At 35.9% G+C, this 24,379-nt stretch overlaps 1 protein-coding gene across 5 annotated transcripts; it reads left to right on the forward strand.

The window, feature by feature from the left end:
* Positions 1–19,565: 19,565 nt before the first annotated feature.
* On the forward strand, positions 19,566–24,348 carry LOC119998458. Of its 5 annotated transcripts, XM_038845797.1 has the most exons (12): positions 19,566–20,146; positions 20,247–20,346; positions 20,562–20,602; positions 20,846–20,888; positions 21,105–21,189; positions 21,287–21,496; positions 21,611–21,650; positions 22,613–22,630; positions 22,740–22,763; positions 22,977–23,107; positions 23,231–23,289; positions 23,821–24,348. In XM_038845797.1, exons 2-10 carry the CDS (start codon positions 20,252–20,254, stop codon positions 23,030–23,032), a joined length of 612 nt encoding a protein of 203 aa, XP_038701725.1. In that variant the 5' UTR covers positions 19,566–20,146; positions 20,247–20,251; the 3' UTR covers positions 23,033–23,107; positions 23,231–23,289; positions 23,821–24,348. The 5 variants fall into 5 exon arrangements, with proteins under 5 accessions (XP_038701725.1, XP_038701723.1, XP_038701721.1 ...); XM_038845795.1 differs by lacking the exon at positions 22,740–22,763 and having other exon boundaries at positions 22,613–22,677; XM_038845793.1 differs by lacking the exon at positions 22,740–22,763 and having other exon boundaries at positions 19,567–20,146; positions 22,613–22,677; positions 22,977–23,102.
* The last annotated feature ends 31 nt before the right edge of the window (positions 24,349–24,379 follow it).

A 24,379-nucleotide genomic window follows, 5' to 3' on the forward strand; every position in this document is an offset into this window, starting at 1 on the left:
AACCTTAACCATATCATTACGGGACTAGTACTTTCAAACCATGGTTTGATGGATTTAGTTTAGTGCTATAACATTCACCTTCAAGACTCGTTTTTCCCTTTGAATCTATAAACTTATTCAACAAGTATAGGTAGGGTTGCTATCTATTAGTGAATTATTTTGATTGGTTTTAAACCTTGGGGCTTCCTAGTTGTTGTGTTATCAAAAACGTGTGTAATCAATGGACCAATTCAGGCGGCCAATGACACTAAATATTGCATTGGACCCATCTCATCAATACATATATGTGCCACCCAGCTATCTCCAGCTCATGTCTTTTCCTAATCCTACCAAATCCAAATTGCCAAAATGCCAATGGATGGCTGATTTGGTGCAGACAATCAAAATAAACATTTTCAATTTTTTTCTTACTCTATTTTTTTTTTCTTAGCTCGATTTATTATCTAAAAAAATAAGCCTCAAGCACAATAATAGAAACAAATAATTACAATAAAATGTGCAACTTCGATTTGCCATTGGGTCTGTTTGGGAGTACTTGTCAACTGTTGTGTCGTGCTGTGAGTTATAAAACTATGGTTCTGTGAGATGAGTTGGAACGCAAAAGCTATTTGAAGCATCACTTTTAAAACTGTGATGCGGTGCTGTGAGGTGCGTTTGGCGTATCTAAATTACGATTATATTAGATGACTAATAATATTAATATAAAATCACTTAACGTTTACATTATACATTAATCTAAAATAGAATAATTGACCTAATTTGATTAGGTGAGAAAATTCAACATATATTGTAAATGTTTGGGAGTGCGGTGAGCTGAGGTGTTGAGAAGTAAAAAATTGTGGTGTTATATAAAAACATTTGACGTGTCACATAAAATTGTAGTGTTATGAAGTGAGATGCACCTTAACGCAGTGCAAACACACGGCCAAACACATACATTAACAATCACAACAACTTCTATTCTATGTTCGTAACCAATGTCACTCGTTATTCCAAAAAAAAAAAAAGAGTGAACTAATGTTCACAAATGATTACATTATACTCCTTCCGTCCCAAATTATTTGTCATTTTTTGAAAATCCAACTTTTTAAGAAAACATGATTTAATGTTGTGGATAAATAAAATGAGAGTTTAGTGCATATAGGTCACTGAAAGATATCCCCGTTTGCAATTAGGTCACCCAACGAAAAAAGTTTCAAATTGGGTCACTCAATGTTTCAATTTTAAGCAATTAAGTCATACGGGTCCAATTCCGATCAATTAGTCGCCGGAATTTGCTAACATGTCACAAATTGGTCAAAATATGATATAAAATTAAAATAAAAAATGCCATGTGGAATAAAAAATTAAAATAAAAATGTAACATGACATATATCAAAAAAAAAAACAAAAAAAAAATTCTCCTCTCTCATGATCAACCCCTCCCAGCCGCCCCACCCACTCCATCTCCACCTCCACCTCCATCTCCTTTTAAGAGAAGCAATAATCGTTATGATGCTGCTGTTGGTATGTTTCATAAGGGCGTCTGTTATGATGGTTGTGGGGTCATCCAATTACTGGATTTTCAATGATAATTTCTTGATTTTCTACACCTTATATTGAGATTTTCAATGATAATTTTTTGATTTTCTAGCTCGGTAAGAATCGTTCTCTCTTTTATTCAATTGTTTTTTTTCTTTTCAAAATGACATGTATGTGCCACATCATTAAAAATCCATGTCATCGCCTCAACAGTGGCAGTTATCTTACATGTAAGCAAATTCCAGTAATCAATTGACCAGATTTGTACGAGAATGACATAATTGTTTAAATTTAGAACATTGAGTGACCCAGTTTGAATTTTTTTTCTTTTTAGTGACCTAATTGTAAACGAGGGTATCTTTCAGTGACTTATATGCACTAAACCTCTTCTTGACACATGTCAGGTCAACATATCACTCGGCATTAGAAATAGACATGTATTGCAAAGGGCAGACCTAGCCTCCCAAGAACATGGGGTCGGATTTGTACAAGAAGTGAAAAAAAATATTTGTAGGGTCTGGGGGAAGCATCCTTGAAATTTTTTTTGGTTTATTTATTAATTATGTTTTCAAAAATACGAAAAATACTAAAAATCAAAATATTATAGAACAAAAGTAAGTTCTAATTGAAAATCCGATCTATAAATGTTGTTGATAATTTTTTATATTTTGAAAGTGAATTATCGAGTCTTTTTATAAGGACTAATTGCTCAAGCTCAAGTGCTCAAGGTTAAGTGCTCTGTGCTCATGTTTAATGTCTGCCTTACTAAGTTACTATCCTATTAACTTCACAATTCACAAACACAACAAAAGTATCAAAACTCAACAATTCACGAACACAACAAATTTATCAAAGCCCAAACTTTAAATGACAAGTTATTAAGTTATGGGCCTTTAAAGAATAAAGGATAACTAATCACTAATGGGCTAGGATTTAAAATTAATACAATAATTTACAAAACTAAGCCCATCATATTGGGCATTTTAAATTTCTTATGGGTTACTCTAAGATATATGAAATATGTTATAGGAGTGGGATCAAAATAAAAAAATGAGTGGGGGTCAAAGTCTAATTTTTATAAACAGGTATATGATTTTTTTTAATGTGGTCACTTGACCCCATACCAATGGCCTTGGGCCCACCCCTGCAGTAGCCTTTAGGAAGCATTCTGCTAGGGATGAAGAGTGAGAGAAGATAAGTCTCAACCCCCCAGGGTATATCCCAACTAATCTCAAGCTAACATTGAAAGACGTTCAAACTAAGGAGATCAAGATACGGGAGATTTTATCCTACCATGACACTCTAGGACGATAATATCAAATGCATTTATCTCCTCACCCTGTCAACTCTTATATAAAGGAGGTTGAGGTTGAGCTGAGGTGCACTTTCACATTATTCTCTGATTCACTTTGACTTTGATTATCTCCTAGGAGTACTGACTTGAGCATTGGAGTGTCTCCAAGTCATGAATGGTCGCCTTCTCTCTTGTTCTTGTAGGATTATTGGAGGCTTGCCACCCAGTTAGCAACTGACGTGTGGATCATCGTATTTTTTGCATCCACAAATCCAATTCAACTACACAAAATAATCATGTTATTCTAAATTTTCCCTTATTTATAACAATACATTTTTTCTTGAAACTAGGGTAATTTTGGAATACAACAAAAATTTGTTAATTAATGAAAAAAGGTGACACTAGTTTTTGGATAATCCAAAATAGAAAGAATGACAACCAAAATGAGATGGAGAGAGTAATAAATATCGAATGGATAGGATTTCAATCGAATCAAATTTGATTGAGTAGTTGGTGTTGGAATTCATGTATTTAAGCATGATTATTTTGGTGTTCTAATACATGAAAATCATGTGTATGAACTTAAAAGAGTTCCATGTTGATAATAAAGTCAAGCATTCACTAAATCAAATATCTTGTAAGTGTTAATAGAAAGTAGCTTCAGAGTGTGCTGCTTGAACATGGGAAAAATGGTGTTGTCAGAGTAAAAATAGCTTAAGCGACTTTTGGAGTTGCTTAAGCAAAAACAAAAACTTTTCAAAGTTGATGGTCGCCTGAGCGATTCCAATAGTCGCTTGAGCAACAATAAATGTTTCAAATTTTTTTATTGCCTAGAAAGAAAGTCGTTTGAGCTCCTCAAAAGTAGCTTGAGCGATTTTGCGAACATACACACCTTTTGATAGATGTTTTTTCCAACAAGCACATCTTTTGTCCAAACATTTGAGAGACACTAGACATATAGAAGAGAAAGCAAAAGTTTTACATACATATGCATCATATTTGCATAAGAGAGAATATGTCCATTGTTGTTCCCATTAGAGACAGAACAATTGTTGCTTCCTTTCTTGTAAGAGAGATCATTTTATCTTGAGAGATTGTTATTCAATTATCAAAAGCAATTGTGGGGGACAAATCAAGAGCTTCTTAACAAAAATCCAACATTAATCCTACAAACAATTTTTTTTTCTTATACAATTCTTGTTTAACTTCTTTTCAATTCTGTTGCTATATTGTATGTGTGTTGATGTAAATTATCAACAATCGAATTGTGGGGAATGAGTGGGCAAATGTAAGACAAAACAGAGAGATTTTAAGTGGTTCAGCTTTGAGCCTAGATCCACGGTGCAGAATGATATGGTATTTTATTTATCACTTGTGAATACAGTGCGAGTAAGAAATCCGAATCTCCCCCTTTCCACCCTCCTAATGAACTCCTTTTATACTTTTCTTGAGCAGTTACCAGCAGTTGTGGCAGTTAGAGAAGTTCATAGCAGTTTGGAGGAGTTTACGGTAGTTTCAAGGAGTTTGTAGTAGTTTGCAGTAGTTTCGGCTGTTACCATTTAACGAGGAACTGCCTTATCTTCGGCTTCGTCCCTTAGTTATTGGTTCGGCCTTATTTGCATTGGCTTCGTATTGTCTTGATAAGACCAAGTCCTTTTTGGACTGTGAGTTCTGGTCTGCTTTACGTTGTTGGGCTTCGGGGCCCTAGCCTCTGTTGGGCTTTTATGTTGTTGGGCTTCGGGGCCCTAGCCTCTGTTGGGCTTTTATGTTGTTTGGGTTGAACATGACCCATATAATTTGTTGAGGTTGGCTTTGACCCCTACACTTTGCCCCCTATTTTTAAGTTTGATTTAAACTTAAAAATATTTTGCTTGGGGTTGCGTCTTCTTCAGAGCTCTTCGTCTCATCGTCTCTGTTTGCAGTTTTTGCATTTTTTGACTGTTGAAGTATTTCTGCAATTGCAATTTCAGAGCAATGAGATTAACAATGAAAGTATCTTTGTCAAGATAAAACGTAAATACTTCATACATGGGAATAAATATGCAATAGTATAACTCTTAACGAGCCCAGGTGCGAATAACATCATTTATGATATTCATTGCATTCCCAACATGGGCTGCAAGATCTAAAAGAGATTCTTGTAATCGATAAACGTTCTGATTTCGAGAATGACCCCAAGCGTTATCACGAACTCTGTTCAGCGCATCTTTGGCCGCTCGAAGCACATCCGTGTAAGACTGGTTTCGTTCGTACTCATTTTACAGATTTCTTTCGGCTTCCTCAAGAAGTCCTTTTAAGCCTTCGATGGAGTTTTGAGGGTTTTCCTCATACAATTCTTCAGATATTACAAATATTTCAACTACTAAATCGTCTGGTTCGTCGTTATTTCGAGATGTGGATCCTTCTCCTTTGGCCTCTGCCTTTTTTGAAGATGAAGGGTCTTCGTTTCTTGCCCGTTTGGAAGGAATGAGATTCTCTTTCTCGTTTAATGCTCTTTTTACAGGAGTGGAATCAGAAGAACTTATTTTGCTAGGTGTTGAGGAATTTTTTGGAAGGAAGAAGGAATGTATTCTCCCTCCTTCTTGTCGTGTATTTAAGGACGAAAGACTCACATTTAAAGAAGCAGTTATTCCTAAAGAACGTGGGGAAGCTAAACGGTTACACCGTTTTTAGAGATCATGGTGTCTCTTCGTATTTCGAAATAAACAATTCAAATATCCCGCCCTTTATATTCATTGTAAATGAAATGGAAATTCGTAGAAATCTTCTTGAAATAAAATTGGAAAAAGGAAAATGGACAGGAATTTTAATCTAGGGTGTAAAGAACACTGTCTATTCCATCTACAACATATCCAAGTTGTACTGTGATCTCAGTGATTGCTTCGTGCAATTTATCTGGATCATGACTACTTGCTTGTCGGCCCCACGACATATATCGAACGCCTTGTATGGCATATTTTGAGACCATGAGTTGTCTTCTGTAGTCTTGAACTTTGTCAGTTGCTTTCTTAAGTCTCCTTTTGGTTTCCATCAGAGCCTTTTGTAGAGATTCGACGGTTTTCTGGTGATCGTCCTCGTATACATCTTCCCTTCTAGGGGAGAGGTTGAATCTGGGATCATTTCCATCTTCATCTTCTTTAGAAGTAGAACCTTCATCAGTTCTAGATCTTTTTGCAGGTGGAGAGTTAGGAGTATCCATCCTCGAAGATTTCTTGAGGAAAATATTGGTTTCTACTAATTTTTACTTTTGCATATTTATACAAATGAAATATGAAGGAAGTTACATTTTCCTTGGAAGTTGTGATAGATAATGGGGAGATGGATGGTTGTAACATTAATCCACGTCTTTTTTCGAGGAGTTGGAATGTCTTTTGGTTTGCTCGAGGATTAATTAATCAAAATTGATATTAAGTTATTGGAGTTGAATTATTTTTGGAATTTTGGGAAGCTTCGTCTTTTTCTAATAGAGCTTCGTCTTCCTCTAATAAAGCTTCGTCTTTTAATGGTGAGATTTTTGTTTCACCTAAAAGTTTCATCTATGACAGAAATTGAATATATTTGGAACCTAGCGAGGAAATTCTCAGTTCGTTTAAGAATGCTATCTTTGATAGAGGTTAAATAAACATGGAATAATATTTATAAATAGTTAAAATTGTTCAAGCCTTTAAGGTCTTGGCCATAAGGCATGATGCATTCTAACTAGATTATCCTTCATAAAAAGATTGATGTTTTGTAAGGCTTGTCGCAGCTTTTGAGGATCATCCTCCATAGCAGCATTTTCTGACATGTCTCGAAGCCGATAAAGTGACCGTTCAGGCAATTTGTAGGCTGGGGTAAGCTCCATTATCCTTCTCTCTGCTTCATGGAGATCTTTATCTAAACGTATCACCAAATCTTGCAGATCAGAGACGTGTTGATATGGATCATACTCGTCGGGATAGAACTTCAATTGTTGAAGTTCTTCTGCCATTTCAGATGATCCTTCATCTGACTTGGTTGGCGATTTGTACATTATTTTTCGATATTCAGGCTCGATAGGATTTTTAGAAGAACTCATGACTGTAGAGGTTTTTTGTTTTGGAAGTGGTATTTCTTTGGTTTTTCTCCAGTATATTTATAGGGAAAAGAGCGCAATTTTAGAAGTTGAATCGTGTTTCGATTCTAACTAGTTTTTTTTTAAGGAGATGTAATGTAACACCGCCGTTTTCGCCATTTATCGAGAAGTTACTTTTGATCGAACGGCTCTGATTAGTTCGTAGTAGAACGATTTCCGAGGAGTTTTAACTTTTGAATTTTGAATTTACTGTTTAGTCCTTGGTGGTTTTTTAATGGGTTTACTGTAACCACCCATTATCTTAAAACTTCCAGAACACGACTCGACTTTCGGTATGTTTCTTGACTTCTTCTTTTTTGAGTTTTCGATCATGGCTTGGTTTGGTTCTTTCGAAGAATTTATTGATAGGTTTGAGAGAGAAAACGAGAGGGACGAATCTAATTTCGGTCCCCAAATTATTCCGAGTGAGAATCAGGATATTATGGATACTCGAGATGAGTTTCCTGACAACGATATGTTTGAAAGAGGTCTAGGGGAGAAAACCACCAGTCTTAGGGTTTCATCTTACTCTGAATCTGAAGGAATGTCGGGTCAAAAGATGATTAGTCCATCTAAAGTTAGCCTTTTACCAACCACCCGTTCAAAAAGTAAAACTCAAAAAGTTTTTGAGGAAGAGGTTATAGTAGACAGGCATCCTGCTTCTGTATTAACGGAAGAGGATTTAGACAATATTAGAGTTGAGTTCAAAATTCCACAAGAGATAGAGATGCGAATTCCTAGTTCAAACGAATCAGGTGGACTGTGGTATATGCTATAACATTGAGGTGTGGATTAAAGTTTCCTTTGGGACCTTTAGTTAAGTCTGTATTAAGATTTTTTGAAGTTGCCCCCTGTCAACTCATGCCTAATTCTTGGCGGATTTTGTTGTCTTTAGAAGCTTTAAGTGTGAAATTCAATCTTTCTTTTGGCCTTCATCAATTTCTTGCTGCCTATTCTTGGCAAGAAAATAAAAAGGATGTAGGTAGGTTTATGTTATCAAAGAAGGATAAGGAAAATTTGATCGCTAGAGCCACCTCTAGTGATCATAACTGGCAGAAGAGGTATTTCTTGGTAAGGAAGGAAACTCTTCTGGGAGATGATGAGGTTATCCCTAGTTCTTGGAAAATTCAAGGTATAATCTATTTAAATTCTCCTTTATTTTCATCTAAACGTTTTGTGAATATTTATCTTTCTATGGCAGGGAAATCTCCTAAGATAACTATCACTAAGAAAGCTCAAAGGAATTGTTAATTATTTCTAAAGACAATTCCTCGTCCTGAGAGAGATTGGACTTTTTCTCTCGAAGTCAACTCTTTTAATAGAAAGAATCTCTCGCTGGTCTAGCTCCTAAAGAAGTAGGGCGATCAGTCGAATCAGAACCTAAAGGTCTGGAAAATTTCTGGTATAATTTCCTTCTCAAAATATCTTTTTGAAAGTAAGTTAAGAAAATATTTATGATTTGTATTTTGTTTTTTGTTTCTAACAATTTCTTTTCGATTTTTAACAGAACCTCATATGGCCCCAAGAACAATTGTTCCTTTGACTCTTAAGGAGATTGCTGAAAAGAAGAAAGTTCAGAGAAGCTCTAAGGAGAAGAGGATGAAGAGAAAACATGACTCTAGCTTGGGACTTCATAGCGAGTTAGGAACAATTGCTGAGGTTATTGAGACTCTTGAAGTTCCTGAGGACAATGTAGATGATGATTCTACACTTGTGAGGAAGAAGAAACCTAGGTTATCGTCCCCTTCTTCGATAGATGCGAGTGAGGGATTGAACAGGGAGGCCGATGACATCATTCAGGTTCCTGATGATGAAGTGAGAGAGAAGACCGTGAGAAGAGAAGGAAAAGATTCTGTTAATCCAGTTTCACCTCTGAGAGCTTTGCTTGAAAAAGAGTTGAGACTATCGGGTGTTGATCTTTCGTCTAATCTTCCGGCAAGGAGTTTCGAGATGTCGATCCCTAACATCCCTCTTTATTCGAGGCCAGCTGAGTTATTTCCTGATTTGCATAAATTGGCTTATCCCCTTGGTTTCACCCCTCCTAAATTGAATCTTGAGGATGCTTCTATTTACAGCATTTCTCATGCTTTTCAGGTATTTTCAAAACTCAATTTATTTGTATTTCTATGTTAAATTAAAAGTAACCTTCATCTTCTTCTTTTAGACTTTGTCAGTTCAGCTTTACATTGATAAAGAAATCGAAAAGTTAAGTGAGGAAGTAAGGAGTCTTCGTCTTTCCAGCGGACTACTACTATAGGCCGATATTAAAAAAATTTCTGAGGCCGAAGAGCAGCAGAAAAAACTAAGGATAGAGGCCGAAGCGCAATTGGAAAAAATGAAGACTGCTGTTGCTGAAGCTTTAAAGAAAGCTGAAGATAAATTCGATGAATTGGACAGAAGGCATATTGCTTTGAAGAATGATTTCACAGATCAGGGTAGACAATTGTCCAACATAATACAGCAGCAGAAAGTTACGGAAGAGCAACTATCAGATTTCAAAGTTAAATTTGAAGAAAATGAAATCAAATTGAAGGATTTGTAGGAAGTTGACTTCAAATTGAAAGATTGTGAAATTGAGTTAAGTGCCTCTATCAAGAAGGCAAATCGGCTATCAGATGAATTGACAGAATCAAAGGAAGATGCCGATTTTTACAAGGGAGAATGTGCTCTTGCTGCTGGAAAGGAAAGAATCAAAGCCTTGGGGGAGGTGATGACGCAACATAAGGCCGGTACTTTAAATGAAGAAGAAGTTGATCGAATGATCAAAGAATATGAAGAATTCAAGGTCATCGATGCAATGCAAATTTCTGCCTCTGAAGCCGAAGACGACGTTTAGGCTTATATTTTTAATTTTTGTAATCTTGTATCTTCCCTGTTAGTCTTAAATACGATCTTAACTCTTTTATATTTCTTATTAATTGAGATTTACGACTTTAACTGTCTGCTTAAAATTTTAATTATGATGCAAGGAAAATTATGCTTAAATAAATAGTTAAATGTACATGACCTTTTGGGAAATTAGAGGACATCAATCTTCTTTTCTTTGATCGTCGTCCAAACTTTGACATTTTATCCAATATGCTAATAGATCCTGCAATAATAAAGTATACAACGATGGGGGTGATGTAATGCGGTCTGTCAGGCACTTATATATGCTGAGCATATATATGTATATATTCAACTCAATTGAGAAAATATATACATTTCAGTGATTCATCATCCAGATCCCTATATACAAAATATATATATATATATATATATATATTTTTTAGGAAAGATATAACCTGAGATGTTTCGCATTCCAGCTGTTACTAAGTATCTTCCCTTCTCTGGTTTGCAATCTATAAGCACCATTGCCGACGATATCTATGATTTTGTGAGGTCCTTCCCATGTGGCCCCCAGTTTTTTGGAATTCAACTGTTTTGTATTCTGGAAAACTTTTCTTAAAACCCAGTCACCAATATTGAAAGCTCTTGAGTTGACTGTTTTGTTGTAATATTTTGTGATCCGATGCTTGTAAGTTGCTGTTCTAACAGATGAAAGATTTCTTCGATCCTCAAGCATATCTAATTCTTCGGTGAGAACGATGTTATTCTCCTCATCCTTTTTCCATTCAAATCGTGATGTTGGAAGGCCAACTTCAACTGGTAGCACTGCTTCAATTCCATAAGTTAAAGAAAATGGAGTTTCACCTGTTGAAGTTCTCACTGTTGTTCGATATGACCACAGAACTCCTGGGAGTTCGTCTACCCAGGCTCCCTTTGTGTTTTCCAGTCTCTTCTTCAAAGTGTTGACTATCGTCTTGTTTGTAGCTTCCGCTTGGCCATTTGATTGTGGATGCCTTGGTGATACGAAGCAAAGCTTTATCTTCCACGTATTACAGAAATCTTGAAGTTTATGGCTTATGAACTGAGATCCATTATCACAAATGATTTCATAAGGAACTCCAAATCTACAAATAATGTTTCTCCAGATGAAGCTTTTAACTTCTTTAACCTGGACTTGTTTATAAGCTTCAACTTCCACCAATTTTGTGAAGTAATCTGTTAAAATTAATAAGAACACTCTTTGTCCCGATGCTGGAGGAATCTTTCCGATGATATCCATTCCCCATCTCATGAAAGGCCATGCCGATGAAATTGGGACCAGCTTCGTTGGTGGTTGATGTGGAATTTGTGAAAATCTTTGACATTTATCACATTTAGCCACATATTCTGCTGCATCGCCGCGGAGCATAGGCCAATAATAACCAGTTTGCATGATTTTACTGGCTAAGCTTCGGCCATCTGAATGGTTTCCGCATACACCTTCATGTAATTCTGCTAAGGCATACTGTGCTTCTTCTTGAGATAAACACCGTAGTAAAACTCCTTGGTATGATCTTTTGTAAAGAATGCCATTAACTGTGTAACGTGATGCTTTTCGTTGTAGTGCTCTGGCCTCATTCTTATCTTGTGGTGACCCATTATCCTGCAGATATTGTATGAATGGTATTCTCCAATCATTATTGTCTTCAGTGATAGCGAATGACTGCTCTATCATGAAATTTTTGTTTATTGCAGGTGAATCTAAATAGATCAGTGGGATATTTTGAGTCGCTTGCACCGAGATTGATGATCCTAAGTTCGCCAATGCATCCGCTTGCTGATTTTCTTCTCTTGGAACTTGATTAATTTGGAATTCTTTGAATTCAAGTTGCAACTGTTGTACTAATTCCAGATAATCGTTCATTCTCTCATCTTTGCTTGATATTCTCCATTCAATTGGTTCACGATCAATTGGGAATCCGAAGTTACGTGGATACGTTGAACTTTTGCTTTTTTCGCTAATTTCAATCCCTCAATCACAACTTCATATTCTCCTTCATTGTTTGTGGCGTGAAATCCGCAATGTACAGCTTGAAGGAATTGATCCCTTTGAGGTGAGATTAAAATGATACCTAAGCCACTTCCCTTTGCATTACTTGAACCATCAACAAAAAATTGCCAAATAGCTTCATCATCTTCTTTGTTTTGACTCAATTCTTTGTGAGCATTATCCATCATTCCTGGACTGAATTCAGCAATGAAGTTTGCTAGAATTTGAGCTTTAATTGCTATTCGAGGTTGATACACGATGTCATGTTCGGTCAACTCAATTGCCCACTTTGTTAATCGTCCAGACAATTCTGGTTTATGGAGTATCTTTTTTGATTGGAAAGCTCGTTACCACCGTGATAGGATGACTTTGAAAATAAGGACGAAGTTTCCTTGCTGCAGTGATAAGTGCTAAAACAAGCTTTTCCATTAAAGGATACCTTGTTTCAGCATCTAGCAAACTTCGACTAACATAATATACCGGATGCTGCCGGTTGTTCTCTTCTCTTAGCAATACTGCACTAATTGCAAATTCAGAAACTGCTAAATAAAGATAGAGTATCTCACCGGTTTTTGGCTTCGCAAGAATTGGAGGATTGGTCAGATATCTTTTCGATTTCTTTAATGTCATCCCGCATTCATCTGTCCATTCGAAGCTAGCTGATTTCTTCAAAGCCGTGAACAGATGATGACATCTTTCAAATGATTTGGAGATGAATCTGTTTAGTGCTGCAATCTTTCCCGCCAGCCGTTGTACGTCTCGTATTTTTGTGGGAGAAGGAATATCAAGTATCGCCTGGATTTGATTAGGATTTGCTTCAATACCTCTTTGTGTAACAATGAATCCCAAGAATTTTCCTGCTTTTACCCGGAAAACGCACTTGAGAGGATTTAACTTCATCTGATGAACATCAAGAATATCAAATGCTTGTTTGAGGTGTTCAACATGATCTTCGGCCTTCAGAGTCTTTACTAACATATCATCGATGTATACCTCCATCTTTTTTCCAAGTAGACTTGCGAACATACAATTGACCAGCCATTGATATGTCGCTCCTGCGTTTTTCAATTCAAATGGCATTACTTTATAACAATACGTACCACGTTCGGTTATGAATGCAGTTTTCTCTTGATCTCCTGGATGCATCAAGATTTGATTATATCCGGAGAATGCATCCATAAAGCTGAGTAGTTCATGCCCTGCTGTTGCATCCACAAGTACATCGATATGAGGAAGTGGGAAAGAATCTTTTAGACAAGCTTTATTCAGATTTGTGAAGTCGATACAGACTCTCCACTTTCCGTTCTTCTTTTTTACCACAACCATATTTGCTAGCCAGTCTGGTTATTGAACTTCTCGGACGAATCCAATATCTAGCAGCTTTTGAACTTCCTCATTGATGACTTTGTTTCTTTCTGGAGCGAACCTTCGTCTCTTTTGCCTCACTGGAGGGAAGTTATCATCGACTTGCAACTGATGAGTGATGATATTCGGATCAATTCCAATCATATCTGCATGCGTCCAACCGAAAGTATGCTTATGATTTTACAGGAATCAGATCAAATTTTCTCGAAGTTAACGATCCAGGTTGGCTCCAATCTGGACCTTCTGATCTGGATAATCAGGATGAATGATGATTTCTTCTATCTCCTTATTAGCCGGTTCTTCTTGATTGCTTAGAATCGGCCCTTGCTGTAATTGCTATAAAGCTTTGGTTTTTCCTTTCAATGTTTGTTCATAGCAACTTCTTGCTTGATGTTGATCCCCATATATTTGTTGTATTCCATCTCTTGTTGGGAATCGCATCACTTGATGATAAGTTGATGGCACAACCCTCATTGCATGAATCCAAGGTCGTCCAAGTATCGCATTATATGGAGATTGACAATCTAATATATTAAATCGAACCTGGAGATTTATTCCTTTGGCATATACTTGCAATGGAATAGAGCCGATAGTGTATTGCTTTTCTCCACTAAAGCCGATGAGTGGTATAGGACCTCTGATTATATCGGCTTCTGAAAGTCCCATTGCTTGGAGTGTGGACATGAACAGTAAATTTGCTGAACTGCCATCATCAATCATGATTCCTTTAACTTCGCAATTGGCAATTTGTAAAGTTATTACCAGGGCATCATCATGTGGATTGAGTAGCTTCGTCATCTCATCGTCTGTGAAGCTGATAACTTGTCTCATGAATTGTACCATCGGCTTATCATTCCATACCTCAGAATTTTCTATTTGCTTGACATGTTTCTTTGCTGATGAATGTGTAATTCCGCTAATCTCCGATCCACCAAATATTACATTAATCGTCTTCTCTGGAGGAGGTGGCTTCTGTTCCTCTTCTCGTCTTTCAGCTTGGGACATCGCCGCTTTTCCTCTTTCGGATAGTAAATCCTGAAGATAACCTTTCTTTAGCAATTGGATTACTTCTTTTTTGAGGGTGAAACAGTCATCTGTTGTATGCCCGTAATCGTTATGAAACTCACACCATTTGGAAGTGTCCCGTTGATCTAGCGGTTTACGTAATTTGTCGGGCCATCTAACAGCATCTCCCATTTTCTTCAACACTGATAAGATTTCATTTGGTGGAATTACCAAATTGTATTCAGGAGATCAAGGTTTCTTCTTGAAATCGATCGGTTTAGGATCTTTGCGAGGATATCACGGAGCTTCTGAACTTGTTTGCTTTTGCTCAGATTTCTTTGGCTGCTCTGTAAGTCATTCTGGAAGCCTTCCTTCATCTTCCTCCCATTTAATTTGAACGCTTGCTCTTGCCTGAACTTCTTGAAAAGACTCACATGGATAACGGGTAAGCTTTCCGTATAATTTGCTTCCAGGAAGAAGAGCCATGCGAAATGCATTGATCGCAATTTCATCTAAGCATCCTGGAATCTCCAGTTTTTCTTTATTGAATCTCGTCAAGAATGACCGCAGAGATTCTCCTTGCTTTTGTCGCAGTCGATATAGATCATCTGATGTTGGAATTATTTTCCTACTGCTTGCAAATTGTTTAACAAATGCATCGGCCAATTGTGCGAATGAAACGATTTGCCCTTCTGGAAGATTAAGATACCACTTCAAATGAGGTCCCACCAAGGTTGAACTAAATCCTCGGCACATGCATGCTTCATGCTTGTTGAATGGGTATGATACCAGAGTCAATCGTTGACTATACTAATCCACATGATCTTCTGGATTAGTGATACCATCATAAGGTTTAATATGTGGTATGATGAATTTCTTTGGGAGCTCTTCCATGGCAATTGCATGAACAAATGGAGATTTGAGGAAAATATGATTTTTCTTTATAGGTGGTGGCATGCCTGGTATTTTGAAGAAGGCTGACTCCATTTCTTCTAGTCTTTTGTCGACACTTCGCTACGTTGCAATTTCTGGCAATGTTGTAGTTATGTTTGACCACGCACCAATTGTTGGGATAGCCGAAGATGACGTTGGTATAGGAAACAGTGGTGCCATGGATTGTGCTGTTGACCTCAGAAACTGAGTTGATATTGATGCCAATGATGATTCTGTCTGATGCACAAATCTTGGCAAGGGAATACTTGAGTTGGGAATTTGCGTTGTTTGTCCATCATTGAGTCGAACAGAAGTACTTGGGATAGTACTTGCAGGGGCGGTTCTGGTTACGTGTGGACTTGAAGGTTGATTCATAAGATCAAGTAGCTTTTGATTTTCGCTTCGAACAGTCAAGTTTTCTTGCTCCAACTGTTGGACCCTTCTTTCACGTTCGTCGAAGCGTTGAATCAAAGCTTTCATCTTCTCGCTTACAGCATCATCTCGTGAATCTTCTGAGTTTGCCATTGTGATAAAACAATTGAACCCCTATCTGGCGCGCCAAATTGTTGATGTAAATTATCAACAATCGAATTGTGGAGAATGAGTGGGCAAATGTAAGACAAAACAGAGAGATTTTACATGGTTAAGCTTTGAGCCTAGATCCACGGAGCAGAATGATATGGTATTTTATTTATCACTTGTGAATACAGTGCGAGTAAGAAATCCGAATCCCCCCTTTCCACCCTCCTAATGAACTCCTTTTATGCTTTTCTTGAGCAGTTACCAGCAGTTGTGGTAGTTAGAAAAGTTCATAGCAGTTTGGAGGAGTTTACGGTAGTTTGGAGGAGTTTGTAGTAGTTTGCAATAGTTTCGGCTGTTACCATTTAACGAGGAACTGCCTTATCTTCGGCTTCGTCCCTTAGTTATTGGTTCGGCCTTATTTGCATCGGCTTCGTATTGACTTGATAAGACCAAGTCCTTTTTGGACTGTGAGTTCTGGTCTGCTTTACGTTGTTGGGCTTCGGGGCCCTAGCCTCTGTTGGGTTTTTATGTTGTTTGGGTTGAACATGACCCATATAATTTGTTGAGGTTGGTTTTGACCCCTACAATGTGATACAATATAATAGTTGGTTTAGTAAATTCATATTTATTAGGCCCCAACATTATATCCTATATATCTACAACATTTCGATCTTAAATTTTACTAGGCTTTAGTATTGTTTAAATATAGTGATCAACTCAACAATGTTATAAGTAAATGATAAAATTATATTTTTATATAGTAAAAGGAGATGAAGAGGTGAAAATGTATTTACATTTTACTAGGCTTTATTATTGTTGAAATATAGTGATCAGCTTGACAATGTTATAGGTGAATGATAAAATTATATTTTTATATAGTAAAAGGAGATGAAGAGGTGTGAATGTATTTTTTTTTTGAAGAGAGAGGTGTGAATGTATTTAAAGTATAAAGTACATGTATCATTTATCATTTATGATAAAATTTATGTATGCACATTATTGGTGATACATGCTTTCCGTATGTATTTGGAGATACATGCACTAGAACGTACATGTATTTAAAAAAAAACATGTAGATTATTATGAAAGATTCTTGATGGAAAGCCCAGCCCACCAGCATGATATTATAGGCCCTGGGCCATTTCAGCCTAAGAACCATTTTAAAACTCGTCATGCTAGTTAAAGAACGGTTTGCTCATATAAGACACTTCACAAGCCCTCACTCAAGCGATAGTAGGATGAAGAGTCTGTCACATGAATTCAGATCAATTCCCTCCCTCTTCATAAGCACGCGTGACCCCACTACCACCACGAAAGGTCTGTCACATGAATTCACATCAATTCTTGTATTCACTTTGTTTTGATTAGTGTTGATAAAGAGGACATCAATACCTATAAATAGATAATTCATTCAAGAATTTCAAGTATTGATAAAAAATAATTTAATCATTCATTCGCTTGAATCAAGTACATTCGTACATATTTGAAAGTCTTCTTGGGAGAGTAGAAAACATTATATTGGTTCATTGTACAAACATAAGGAAATATTACTTCTGTTTGTGAAGATCATTGTCTCTTAGGAGATAGACATTCAAGAGATCCAAAACTATTATGAGAAGGGCGAATTTTGTCTTAATCGGTTGAAAAATAAATTTTTTTAACAAGCGGATTATCTTCCAACCGATTATTTTGGTTGGAAAATAATTTTTTCTTTTTATAGTTTCTAGATTATTTTTCAATCGATCAGTTGGAAATTAATTTTATATTTTATTTTATTTTATGTTTCCTATTGAATATTCGGTTGGAAAATACTTGTTTAACTTTTATCATTCAGATTATATTTCAATTGATTTTTCCGATTGGAAACTAAATTTTTTATGTTTCTACATTTTATGTTCCAACCAATGTTATCAGTTGAAATTGATTTTTTATTTGGTTGAAAATGAATTAATATCAACCCTTGATTTGGTTTTTGTAATCCATTTCCATCATTAGATTAAACACTTAAAAATAAACCAGAAATCCCTAAAAGTCGAAAACACATATGCGTTTCTGCGGGACGCACTGCCCTTCTGAGTTTAGCCCATAGACCGTCTAGTGCCATAAAGTAAAATTAAATTAAAATTAAAATTTTATTTTAACATTACCAACCGTTGTTTCGGTTGGTAAGTATCTCTACCTATCGATTAAGCGGTAGCTCATTTTTTAGTAATCCAGTTTTGCAACCGTTTTTTCAGTTGGTAAAGAATATTTTCAAAAGATAAACACTTACCAACCGATATATCGGTTGGTATTAATTATTGTAAGAAAATAATTCCCACCAAAAATAAAATTGTTGAAATCGATTTTTCAGTTTCAAATTACAAACCGATTGTGAAACGGTTGGAAAAAATATTTCCAACGAAATATTTTTCTTACCCACCAAAAAATATTTCGACTTGCAAATTACCGACCGATTTAAGAAAAGGTTGGACAAAAGTTTCCAACGAGGTATTTACCAACCGACAAATTTAAATCTTTCCCAGATTTAAATTTCTTGTAGTGTATGCTTGCTGTTGGAATCGTGGGCACGCATACGCCTAACCCAGTCAATTGCCAACCAAACCAACGCTCACTAGTAAATCAAATCCACTTGATTGATTTGTTTATTATAAATTTATTTTATTACTTTTCCAAGTAATCAAATCCACTTGAGGTATATTCTTCTTCATAGTGGCGTGGGGTTTCGTTTGATAAATTTAGATATGAGGTGCAATCTTATTAGTTATGGGCATATGCGAGTTGAAATATGTGAGATCTCAGTCATCTTTCTCAACAAAAACATCAAAGCACCAAAAAGTGTCGTTATTGTTTTGAAAAAGAAATATTGGACTAATATTTACTACATTATAATGTTAATGTTTTGACATTGTGTTTTTTTAGGTCATTTGCTCCAATAAAAAATATGGTAGGGTATTGTTTATTATGTTACTATTTGAAACAGTAAATAACATGAACATGCATGAATGATTTGGCAGATCTTGATAGATTTTTTCAGATCCAAACTCAAGAGATTCTTGAACGAAAATCTTGTACTCAACATATACACCTAAATGAAAGCAATGAATAATAGAAACAACATATTTTAAGTTTTAAATTGTGGAAAAAAAGATCTAGAGAGAAGGGAGAAGAAATCACTTGTGCAGATTGTTTGCAGATATAAAACGCAATTAGACTTCAAGAGCTTCTGAACGAAAATCCAACATTCCTAGATCTAGACATGAACGAAAGAACATATCTAGAGATAGAGAGAACAAGAAGAAAGGGACACAGAAGAGGAAAGAAATTTGTGGAAGAAAGAAGGATACTGGGTAGAAAGGTAACTAGGCAATCTCTAGGTATTTTCATGTCCATGTATTTTCTATTGGACCTAAATGTCCAAAAGTTTTCTAATAGGTACCGGCCTGGAATTCTTCTATTAAAATAAAACTATGGGTTAACTAAATAAAACAAGGGAAATGACTTATTAGGAATAACTATTCTAGAGACGTCAAATTTGTAGTTGAATTAATATGAGATGAACTTTATAAAAAAATGAAAAAAAAATGGAAAAGGATGGAGAAAGGGGATCACCCACTCCTCTACTTTGCTAATAACCTAGCACTAATAGAAAGTTCAGAGAAGGAAAAAAAAAAAGAAAGAAGAAGAAGCTTTCCTCTATTTTAGTTTTTAGTATTTTCTGAGATATAGACTTAATTAATGGTTTGGCATAGAGAATGTCATGAGAGTAATATGATGCACTACTTATGCATCTGTGAATGAAGGATAGATTATATAGCGATTATATGTTGTAGATGGCCTAAGGCTATTGTTTATTTTTTTTGCAGGCGAGTTATCAAAATAGAAAAGAAACTTTGCCAGAAATTTTATGAATTATCAATTACAATTACAATAATAATCATTACTTTATTCTATTCTTGAGTTTTTTGAGGCCTTCTCCCGGCGAGTTCCCAACGTTTTTCATACTCTCGCGTGTGTGGATGTACTCATCTTCATACAAACCCATTCCTATCACTCTCCTTTCATCCTGACCGTATACGACGATACATGCACCTTAAATTACGAGCTCTGTCTTCTTCTTCACGTTCACGTTTCACGATTTCAATCCCAACTTTTGTCTTTGTTCGGGTTTGCCTCTGCAAGCAAAGAGAATTACTTTTTGGGTTCATGCATCTTAGATTTGGGTTCTATATGGGTTTCTACGGATTTTATGGTTACGTCTCTCTATATTTCACGCCTCTCTCTCCAAATCGATCCCATGACTAATATCTCTCTCCAAATCAGTTTATGTTCGATATTTTCATGCAATTGACGGGTTATTGGGGTCGTTCCTGCTATTTTCGTGTTGACAATTCTTCTATCTTCTTCGCAATTCTTCGATTAGATTTTGTTCCTGTTTTGCTTCTTTTTTGTTTCTGTTTTTTCATGTCTGCAGTTTGATCATGTTCTTTTCGGCGGTCGACCTTGGGGTATGTATTTATCTTGGGCTCACTGATTGAAGGCTAATGGATACGTGGTAGGCTTTTGTGGGTTGTTGTTCTTGCTTTTACTTCTTTGCTCATCATGGAATTGAATTGTTTATCCAACAACTGTTTACACTGTGCTTCTTTTTGTAGGTTTGATGGATATTGGATTTCAGAACCAAATCTCATTATTCCACCTTTCTCCAATGCTAATTTTTGCTATGCTCTGTCCTTTCTCTAATTTTCCATTCAGGTTAGGGACTCCTCTTTGTTCGTCTTCTTCCTTATTGTGGGGATATAGGTGATGGCTTTTCACATTTTTTTCTTCTCCCTTCAGGTTATAAAACTTAATTTTAACGCATCTGCTTCAGTTTTAGTTTCTATTTTTGTTCTTTCTTTGCTTGATTAAGAATTTTTAATTTAACTGCTTTTAGTATGTTATGTGATTGCGTCATATGTTTTGAACAGGATATCTTCTCGGAGTTGCAGCGGGATCGTTAGTCCAAGTTGGTATTGAAATCCACCGATGCTTCTTTTTCGTTATTTAAATAATCTATAGTGGATTCGGTGATATAGTGCGATTTATATTGTTTAAGAATTTCGATTTAAGTTTCTTGGATTTCTCAATTTTAAGGTCCGGAGTACTTGATTGACACTTCCTCGCTTACACCTTTTGGTTTGAAGTTTGTATGCTTACATCAACTTTTGGGTATGAGATGTTATAGCCTGCTGATATTATCTTCTTTTACACCGGTTCCTGCTTAAGCTTACAACTTCAGAGGGCCTCTTGCTGAGGTAAATTTAGAATTGTAATACTCATCTGTCACTTTTTTTTTTTGCATATTGAGGATTGAATTCTCAAGTTATTAATGTAAATGAACTAAATTTGTCTTCCTGCTGCTTTTACATCAAAGTTGCGCCCTTATTGTTTCACAATGCATTCATATATTTTTGAATTTGAAATAATTGTATGTGGAAATTTATGCTTTTATTATATTAATGCATGTGCAGGATGATGTCATACTACATCGGCTCTTCTCTTCAACTTGATGGCCGCATATGGGCTGATAAATATCAATCAAAAAGGGCCATTGAGGTCAGACAATTGAGAAAAGCTTATCAATATATCATTCTATTCTTTGTTTGTTGTGTACATTTCTTCTTTAACGCTTTTGCTGTCCACATTTCTGAAGGTATGCGGTAATGAGGAATCGGTTAAGTTTTTGAGTGAGTGGCTACGTCTTTGGCGTGAAAGAGATCATAAACCAAGCAAGAACTCCATTGGCGGTGATGAAAGCGACATTGAAGATACTTACGATGATTGGTATCCAAGTGACACTGACTCAGGGAACATCGATGGACCCAGGCTGAAGAATCTCCTCTTAGTCACTGGACCAGTGGGGGTATACATAGATTTAATGTCGAGCTTTGCAATGGAAATTATTCTAATATATCAGTCATTGATTTTCGGCTATATCATTCACTGATTTTCCCTGGGTTTGAAACTAAAAATGTAGGGAACTCAACTTGGAAGTTCTGATCCAAAGGGATGTTTCAGTAAGTAACTTTCATTGTTCATTGGATTTTGAATGTCACATGCTTGCAGTTAATCAGATGTTTCAGTAACTAACTTTCATTTTTCATTGGATTTTGAAAGCTATGTGCTTACAATTAATATTATATTTATCAGTAGCTGTGGAAAGTTACTTGATTTGAAATGCCTGCTCAACTTTGCATTTCAAAATAAGATAGTTTGTTGCTTGCTTAACAATTTCTTATCCTTGATGCATTTGTGTTTTCAATTCGGTCTTAATTTTTTGGTGAGAGCTAGGACAACCTTTTTCCATTTTTTAGTGATTCGTTTTTTTACTCCAGCTGAGGTTGTGGACTTCATTAAGTTCATTCAAAAAATTATTAGTTTCATTGATGAAATAGAAGTCAAGGACAAACACTTGAGAAGGTGGGTTTGTATATTCCAAGACCATTGTTCACCCATAGACAATTATATGTGGCTGCATCAAAGGTCACCACATATAAAGGACTTAAACTAATGTTGGGTTCTAGCAATGAAGACAAAAACGGATACACAAAAAACGTTGTGTATCACGAAATCTTTGATGAACTATAAACAAGTAAGTCTATAATATTACTGCCGCTATCACTTTGTATTTCAATTATAATGAAGTCCAAGAGATAGAAAGGTTGACCTCAAACAATTCTTACTCATAATTTCAGCATATCGATTTGTTTTGCATGACTGAAGTTGAGTTCACTAATCGAAGTTCTTGAACCTCATGCCACTCTATATACCGTCAGTCTAAACTAAAACCAATGCTATTGTCTCTGCCTTATTTTCCAGAGATGATATATTCTTTTAAGCTCTGTCCATCGCCAAACAACAATTAACATTAACTTTCTCTATTAATCAATATCATTCTTTCTATTTGTTTTCTATTGTGTTATTATCCTTACCTTCTTCTCTAATTAGTTTCTCATGTTGTAATTGCTTTTCTTCGCAGTTGCAAAGGAAGACAATGGTAATGGTTGTCTGTTGCTAGCAATTCTACTCACAGCTGGGCAAATTGTGAGTTATTAAATTGTCTTATTTGCTCCTGGACTTTTGTAATTTTTTTTCGAGCAATGAAGGGGATTCATGTCGAGGTCACATTGGTATGCATCAAAATTCTTCTGTATTGTTTCATATCTACATATCTGTGTAAAATTTCAACTATGACATGCCATCAATCTGTTTTGTGCATATTAGTTGCTCAATCAGTTTGGATGTTGGTTTTTTATTTATTTCTTCTGTATCTTGAAACCATTCATTAAGGGGTCTGGGGTTCATGCTATATTATGTTATAATCTTTCTGTCGATTACCTCAGGTTGTTCTATGCGCACTGGGTTGTCTGTGTTGCTTGCTGTTCCAGCTCGAAATTAGGTCAACTCTCATATTTGTTCTGAGGTGAGCTGAGTCGCGCTGCAGGTTATGCTCTTTCCATTGTTTTCAGGTAAGGTGAATAGCATCTCTCCTTGGTTTTGATCAACGTTTTGTTTCTTCATTTCATCGTCAATTTAATTGACACTCTCAAGTTCAGCTCTGCGTGTTATAACTGAATTTTTATCTCAACTCATTTAGGAGGCAGGAACCGTGAAAAGATAATTTCCGACACCCAAAGTGCAGCCAAATAAGGGCAGGTTACTACCCTCACCATTCTTATCTATATAGTATTTATGTTGGATGCTATGCAATTGATAAACTCAACTGTCTTGGTCCAGAATCTTAAGAATTTCGTAATTATTGGTAGATGAATATCCATGGGTTATTTGTATGCCCTTAGATTCTTCTGCATAACCTGGTAAAATAACCAATAGGTTCAATTTTTGTGAGTTGAGGGAAGAAAAAGATTACAAACCATTCTTTGTAGTTTATATGTTGAACAATGTAACAAAAATGATTGGATTGAACTGATAATTTCCAAAATATACTGTTCAAATGCCGCCTATAGCAGCTTCATGATGATTAGCTCTGGAAACACACATCTTCATCTGGAAAAAAAAGAAAGAAAAAGCATGACGAGAACAACTGAAGCACAAAATTGTGTCTTTTCCACGCGTATCATTAATAATTTGGCACTTCGGTGGTATTGGGTTCTCACTCCATGAAAGGTTTTATTGCAAAAGGATGCTTATAACATCTTCTGCTTGATTCGGTGTGGATGGGTGCAGCTGCTAAATATACATTGCGGAATATAGATTGTCTGATGAGAATGTTCTTTAATAACATGTCACCTTCGTTGATCGGAATCACAATGGCTTAGTTTATCCATGGGAGACCTATGAAGGTTTTTTTTTCCTAATTTTTTGTTCTCATTTGTTCTTCTCCTCTTTTTAATCTTACTAAATATTAGATGGGTTTTGATTATGAGTACTTTGAGGATGAGACAACAAAAATATTTGCTAAAAATATTCAACTTATGCTTCGTTTAATTCAAATTATTAGAGTGCAGATTTTGGGAGTTTCAAATTATAGTGTATTTATAATTTATATTTGTCCAATATGAATTTTCTTTACAAAATTAAGTATTCAATGCCATCGTCTTTTCTTCAACGCCAACGGACCAAAAGCATGCATGTTGTTTATTAAAAAGAAACAGAGTTAATAAACAAAAGCATGCATGTTTGAATTGATGGCACAAAACGATTACGTTTCGCTGTTGTCCATAGTCTTCTTCGCATGAAGTTGAAGACGAAAGCAGATGTGGACAAAATCAGTGTTTTCGTTTCG

Source organism: Tripterygium wilfordii, chromosome 5, assembly GCF_013401445.1.
Source record: "Tripterygium wilfordii isolate XIE 37 chromosome 5, ASM1340144v1, whole genome shotgun sequence".
NCBI classification, from domain to species: Eukaryota; Viridiplantae; Streptophyta; class Magnoliopsida; order Celastrales; family Celastraceae; genus Tripterygium; species Tripterygium wilfordii.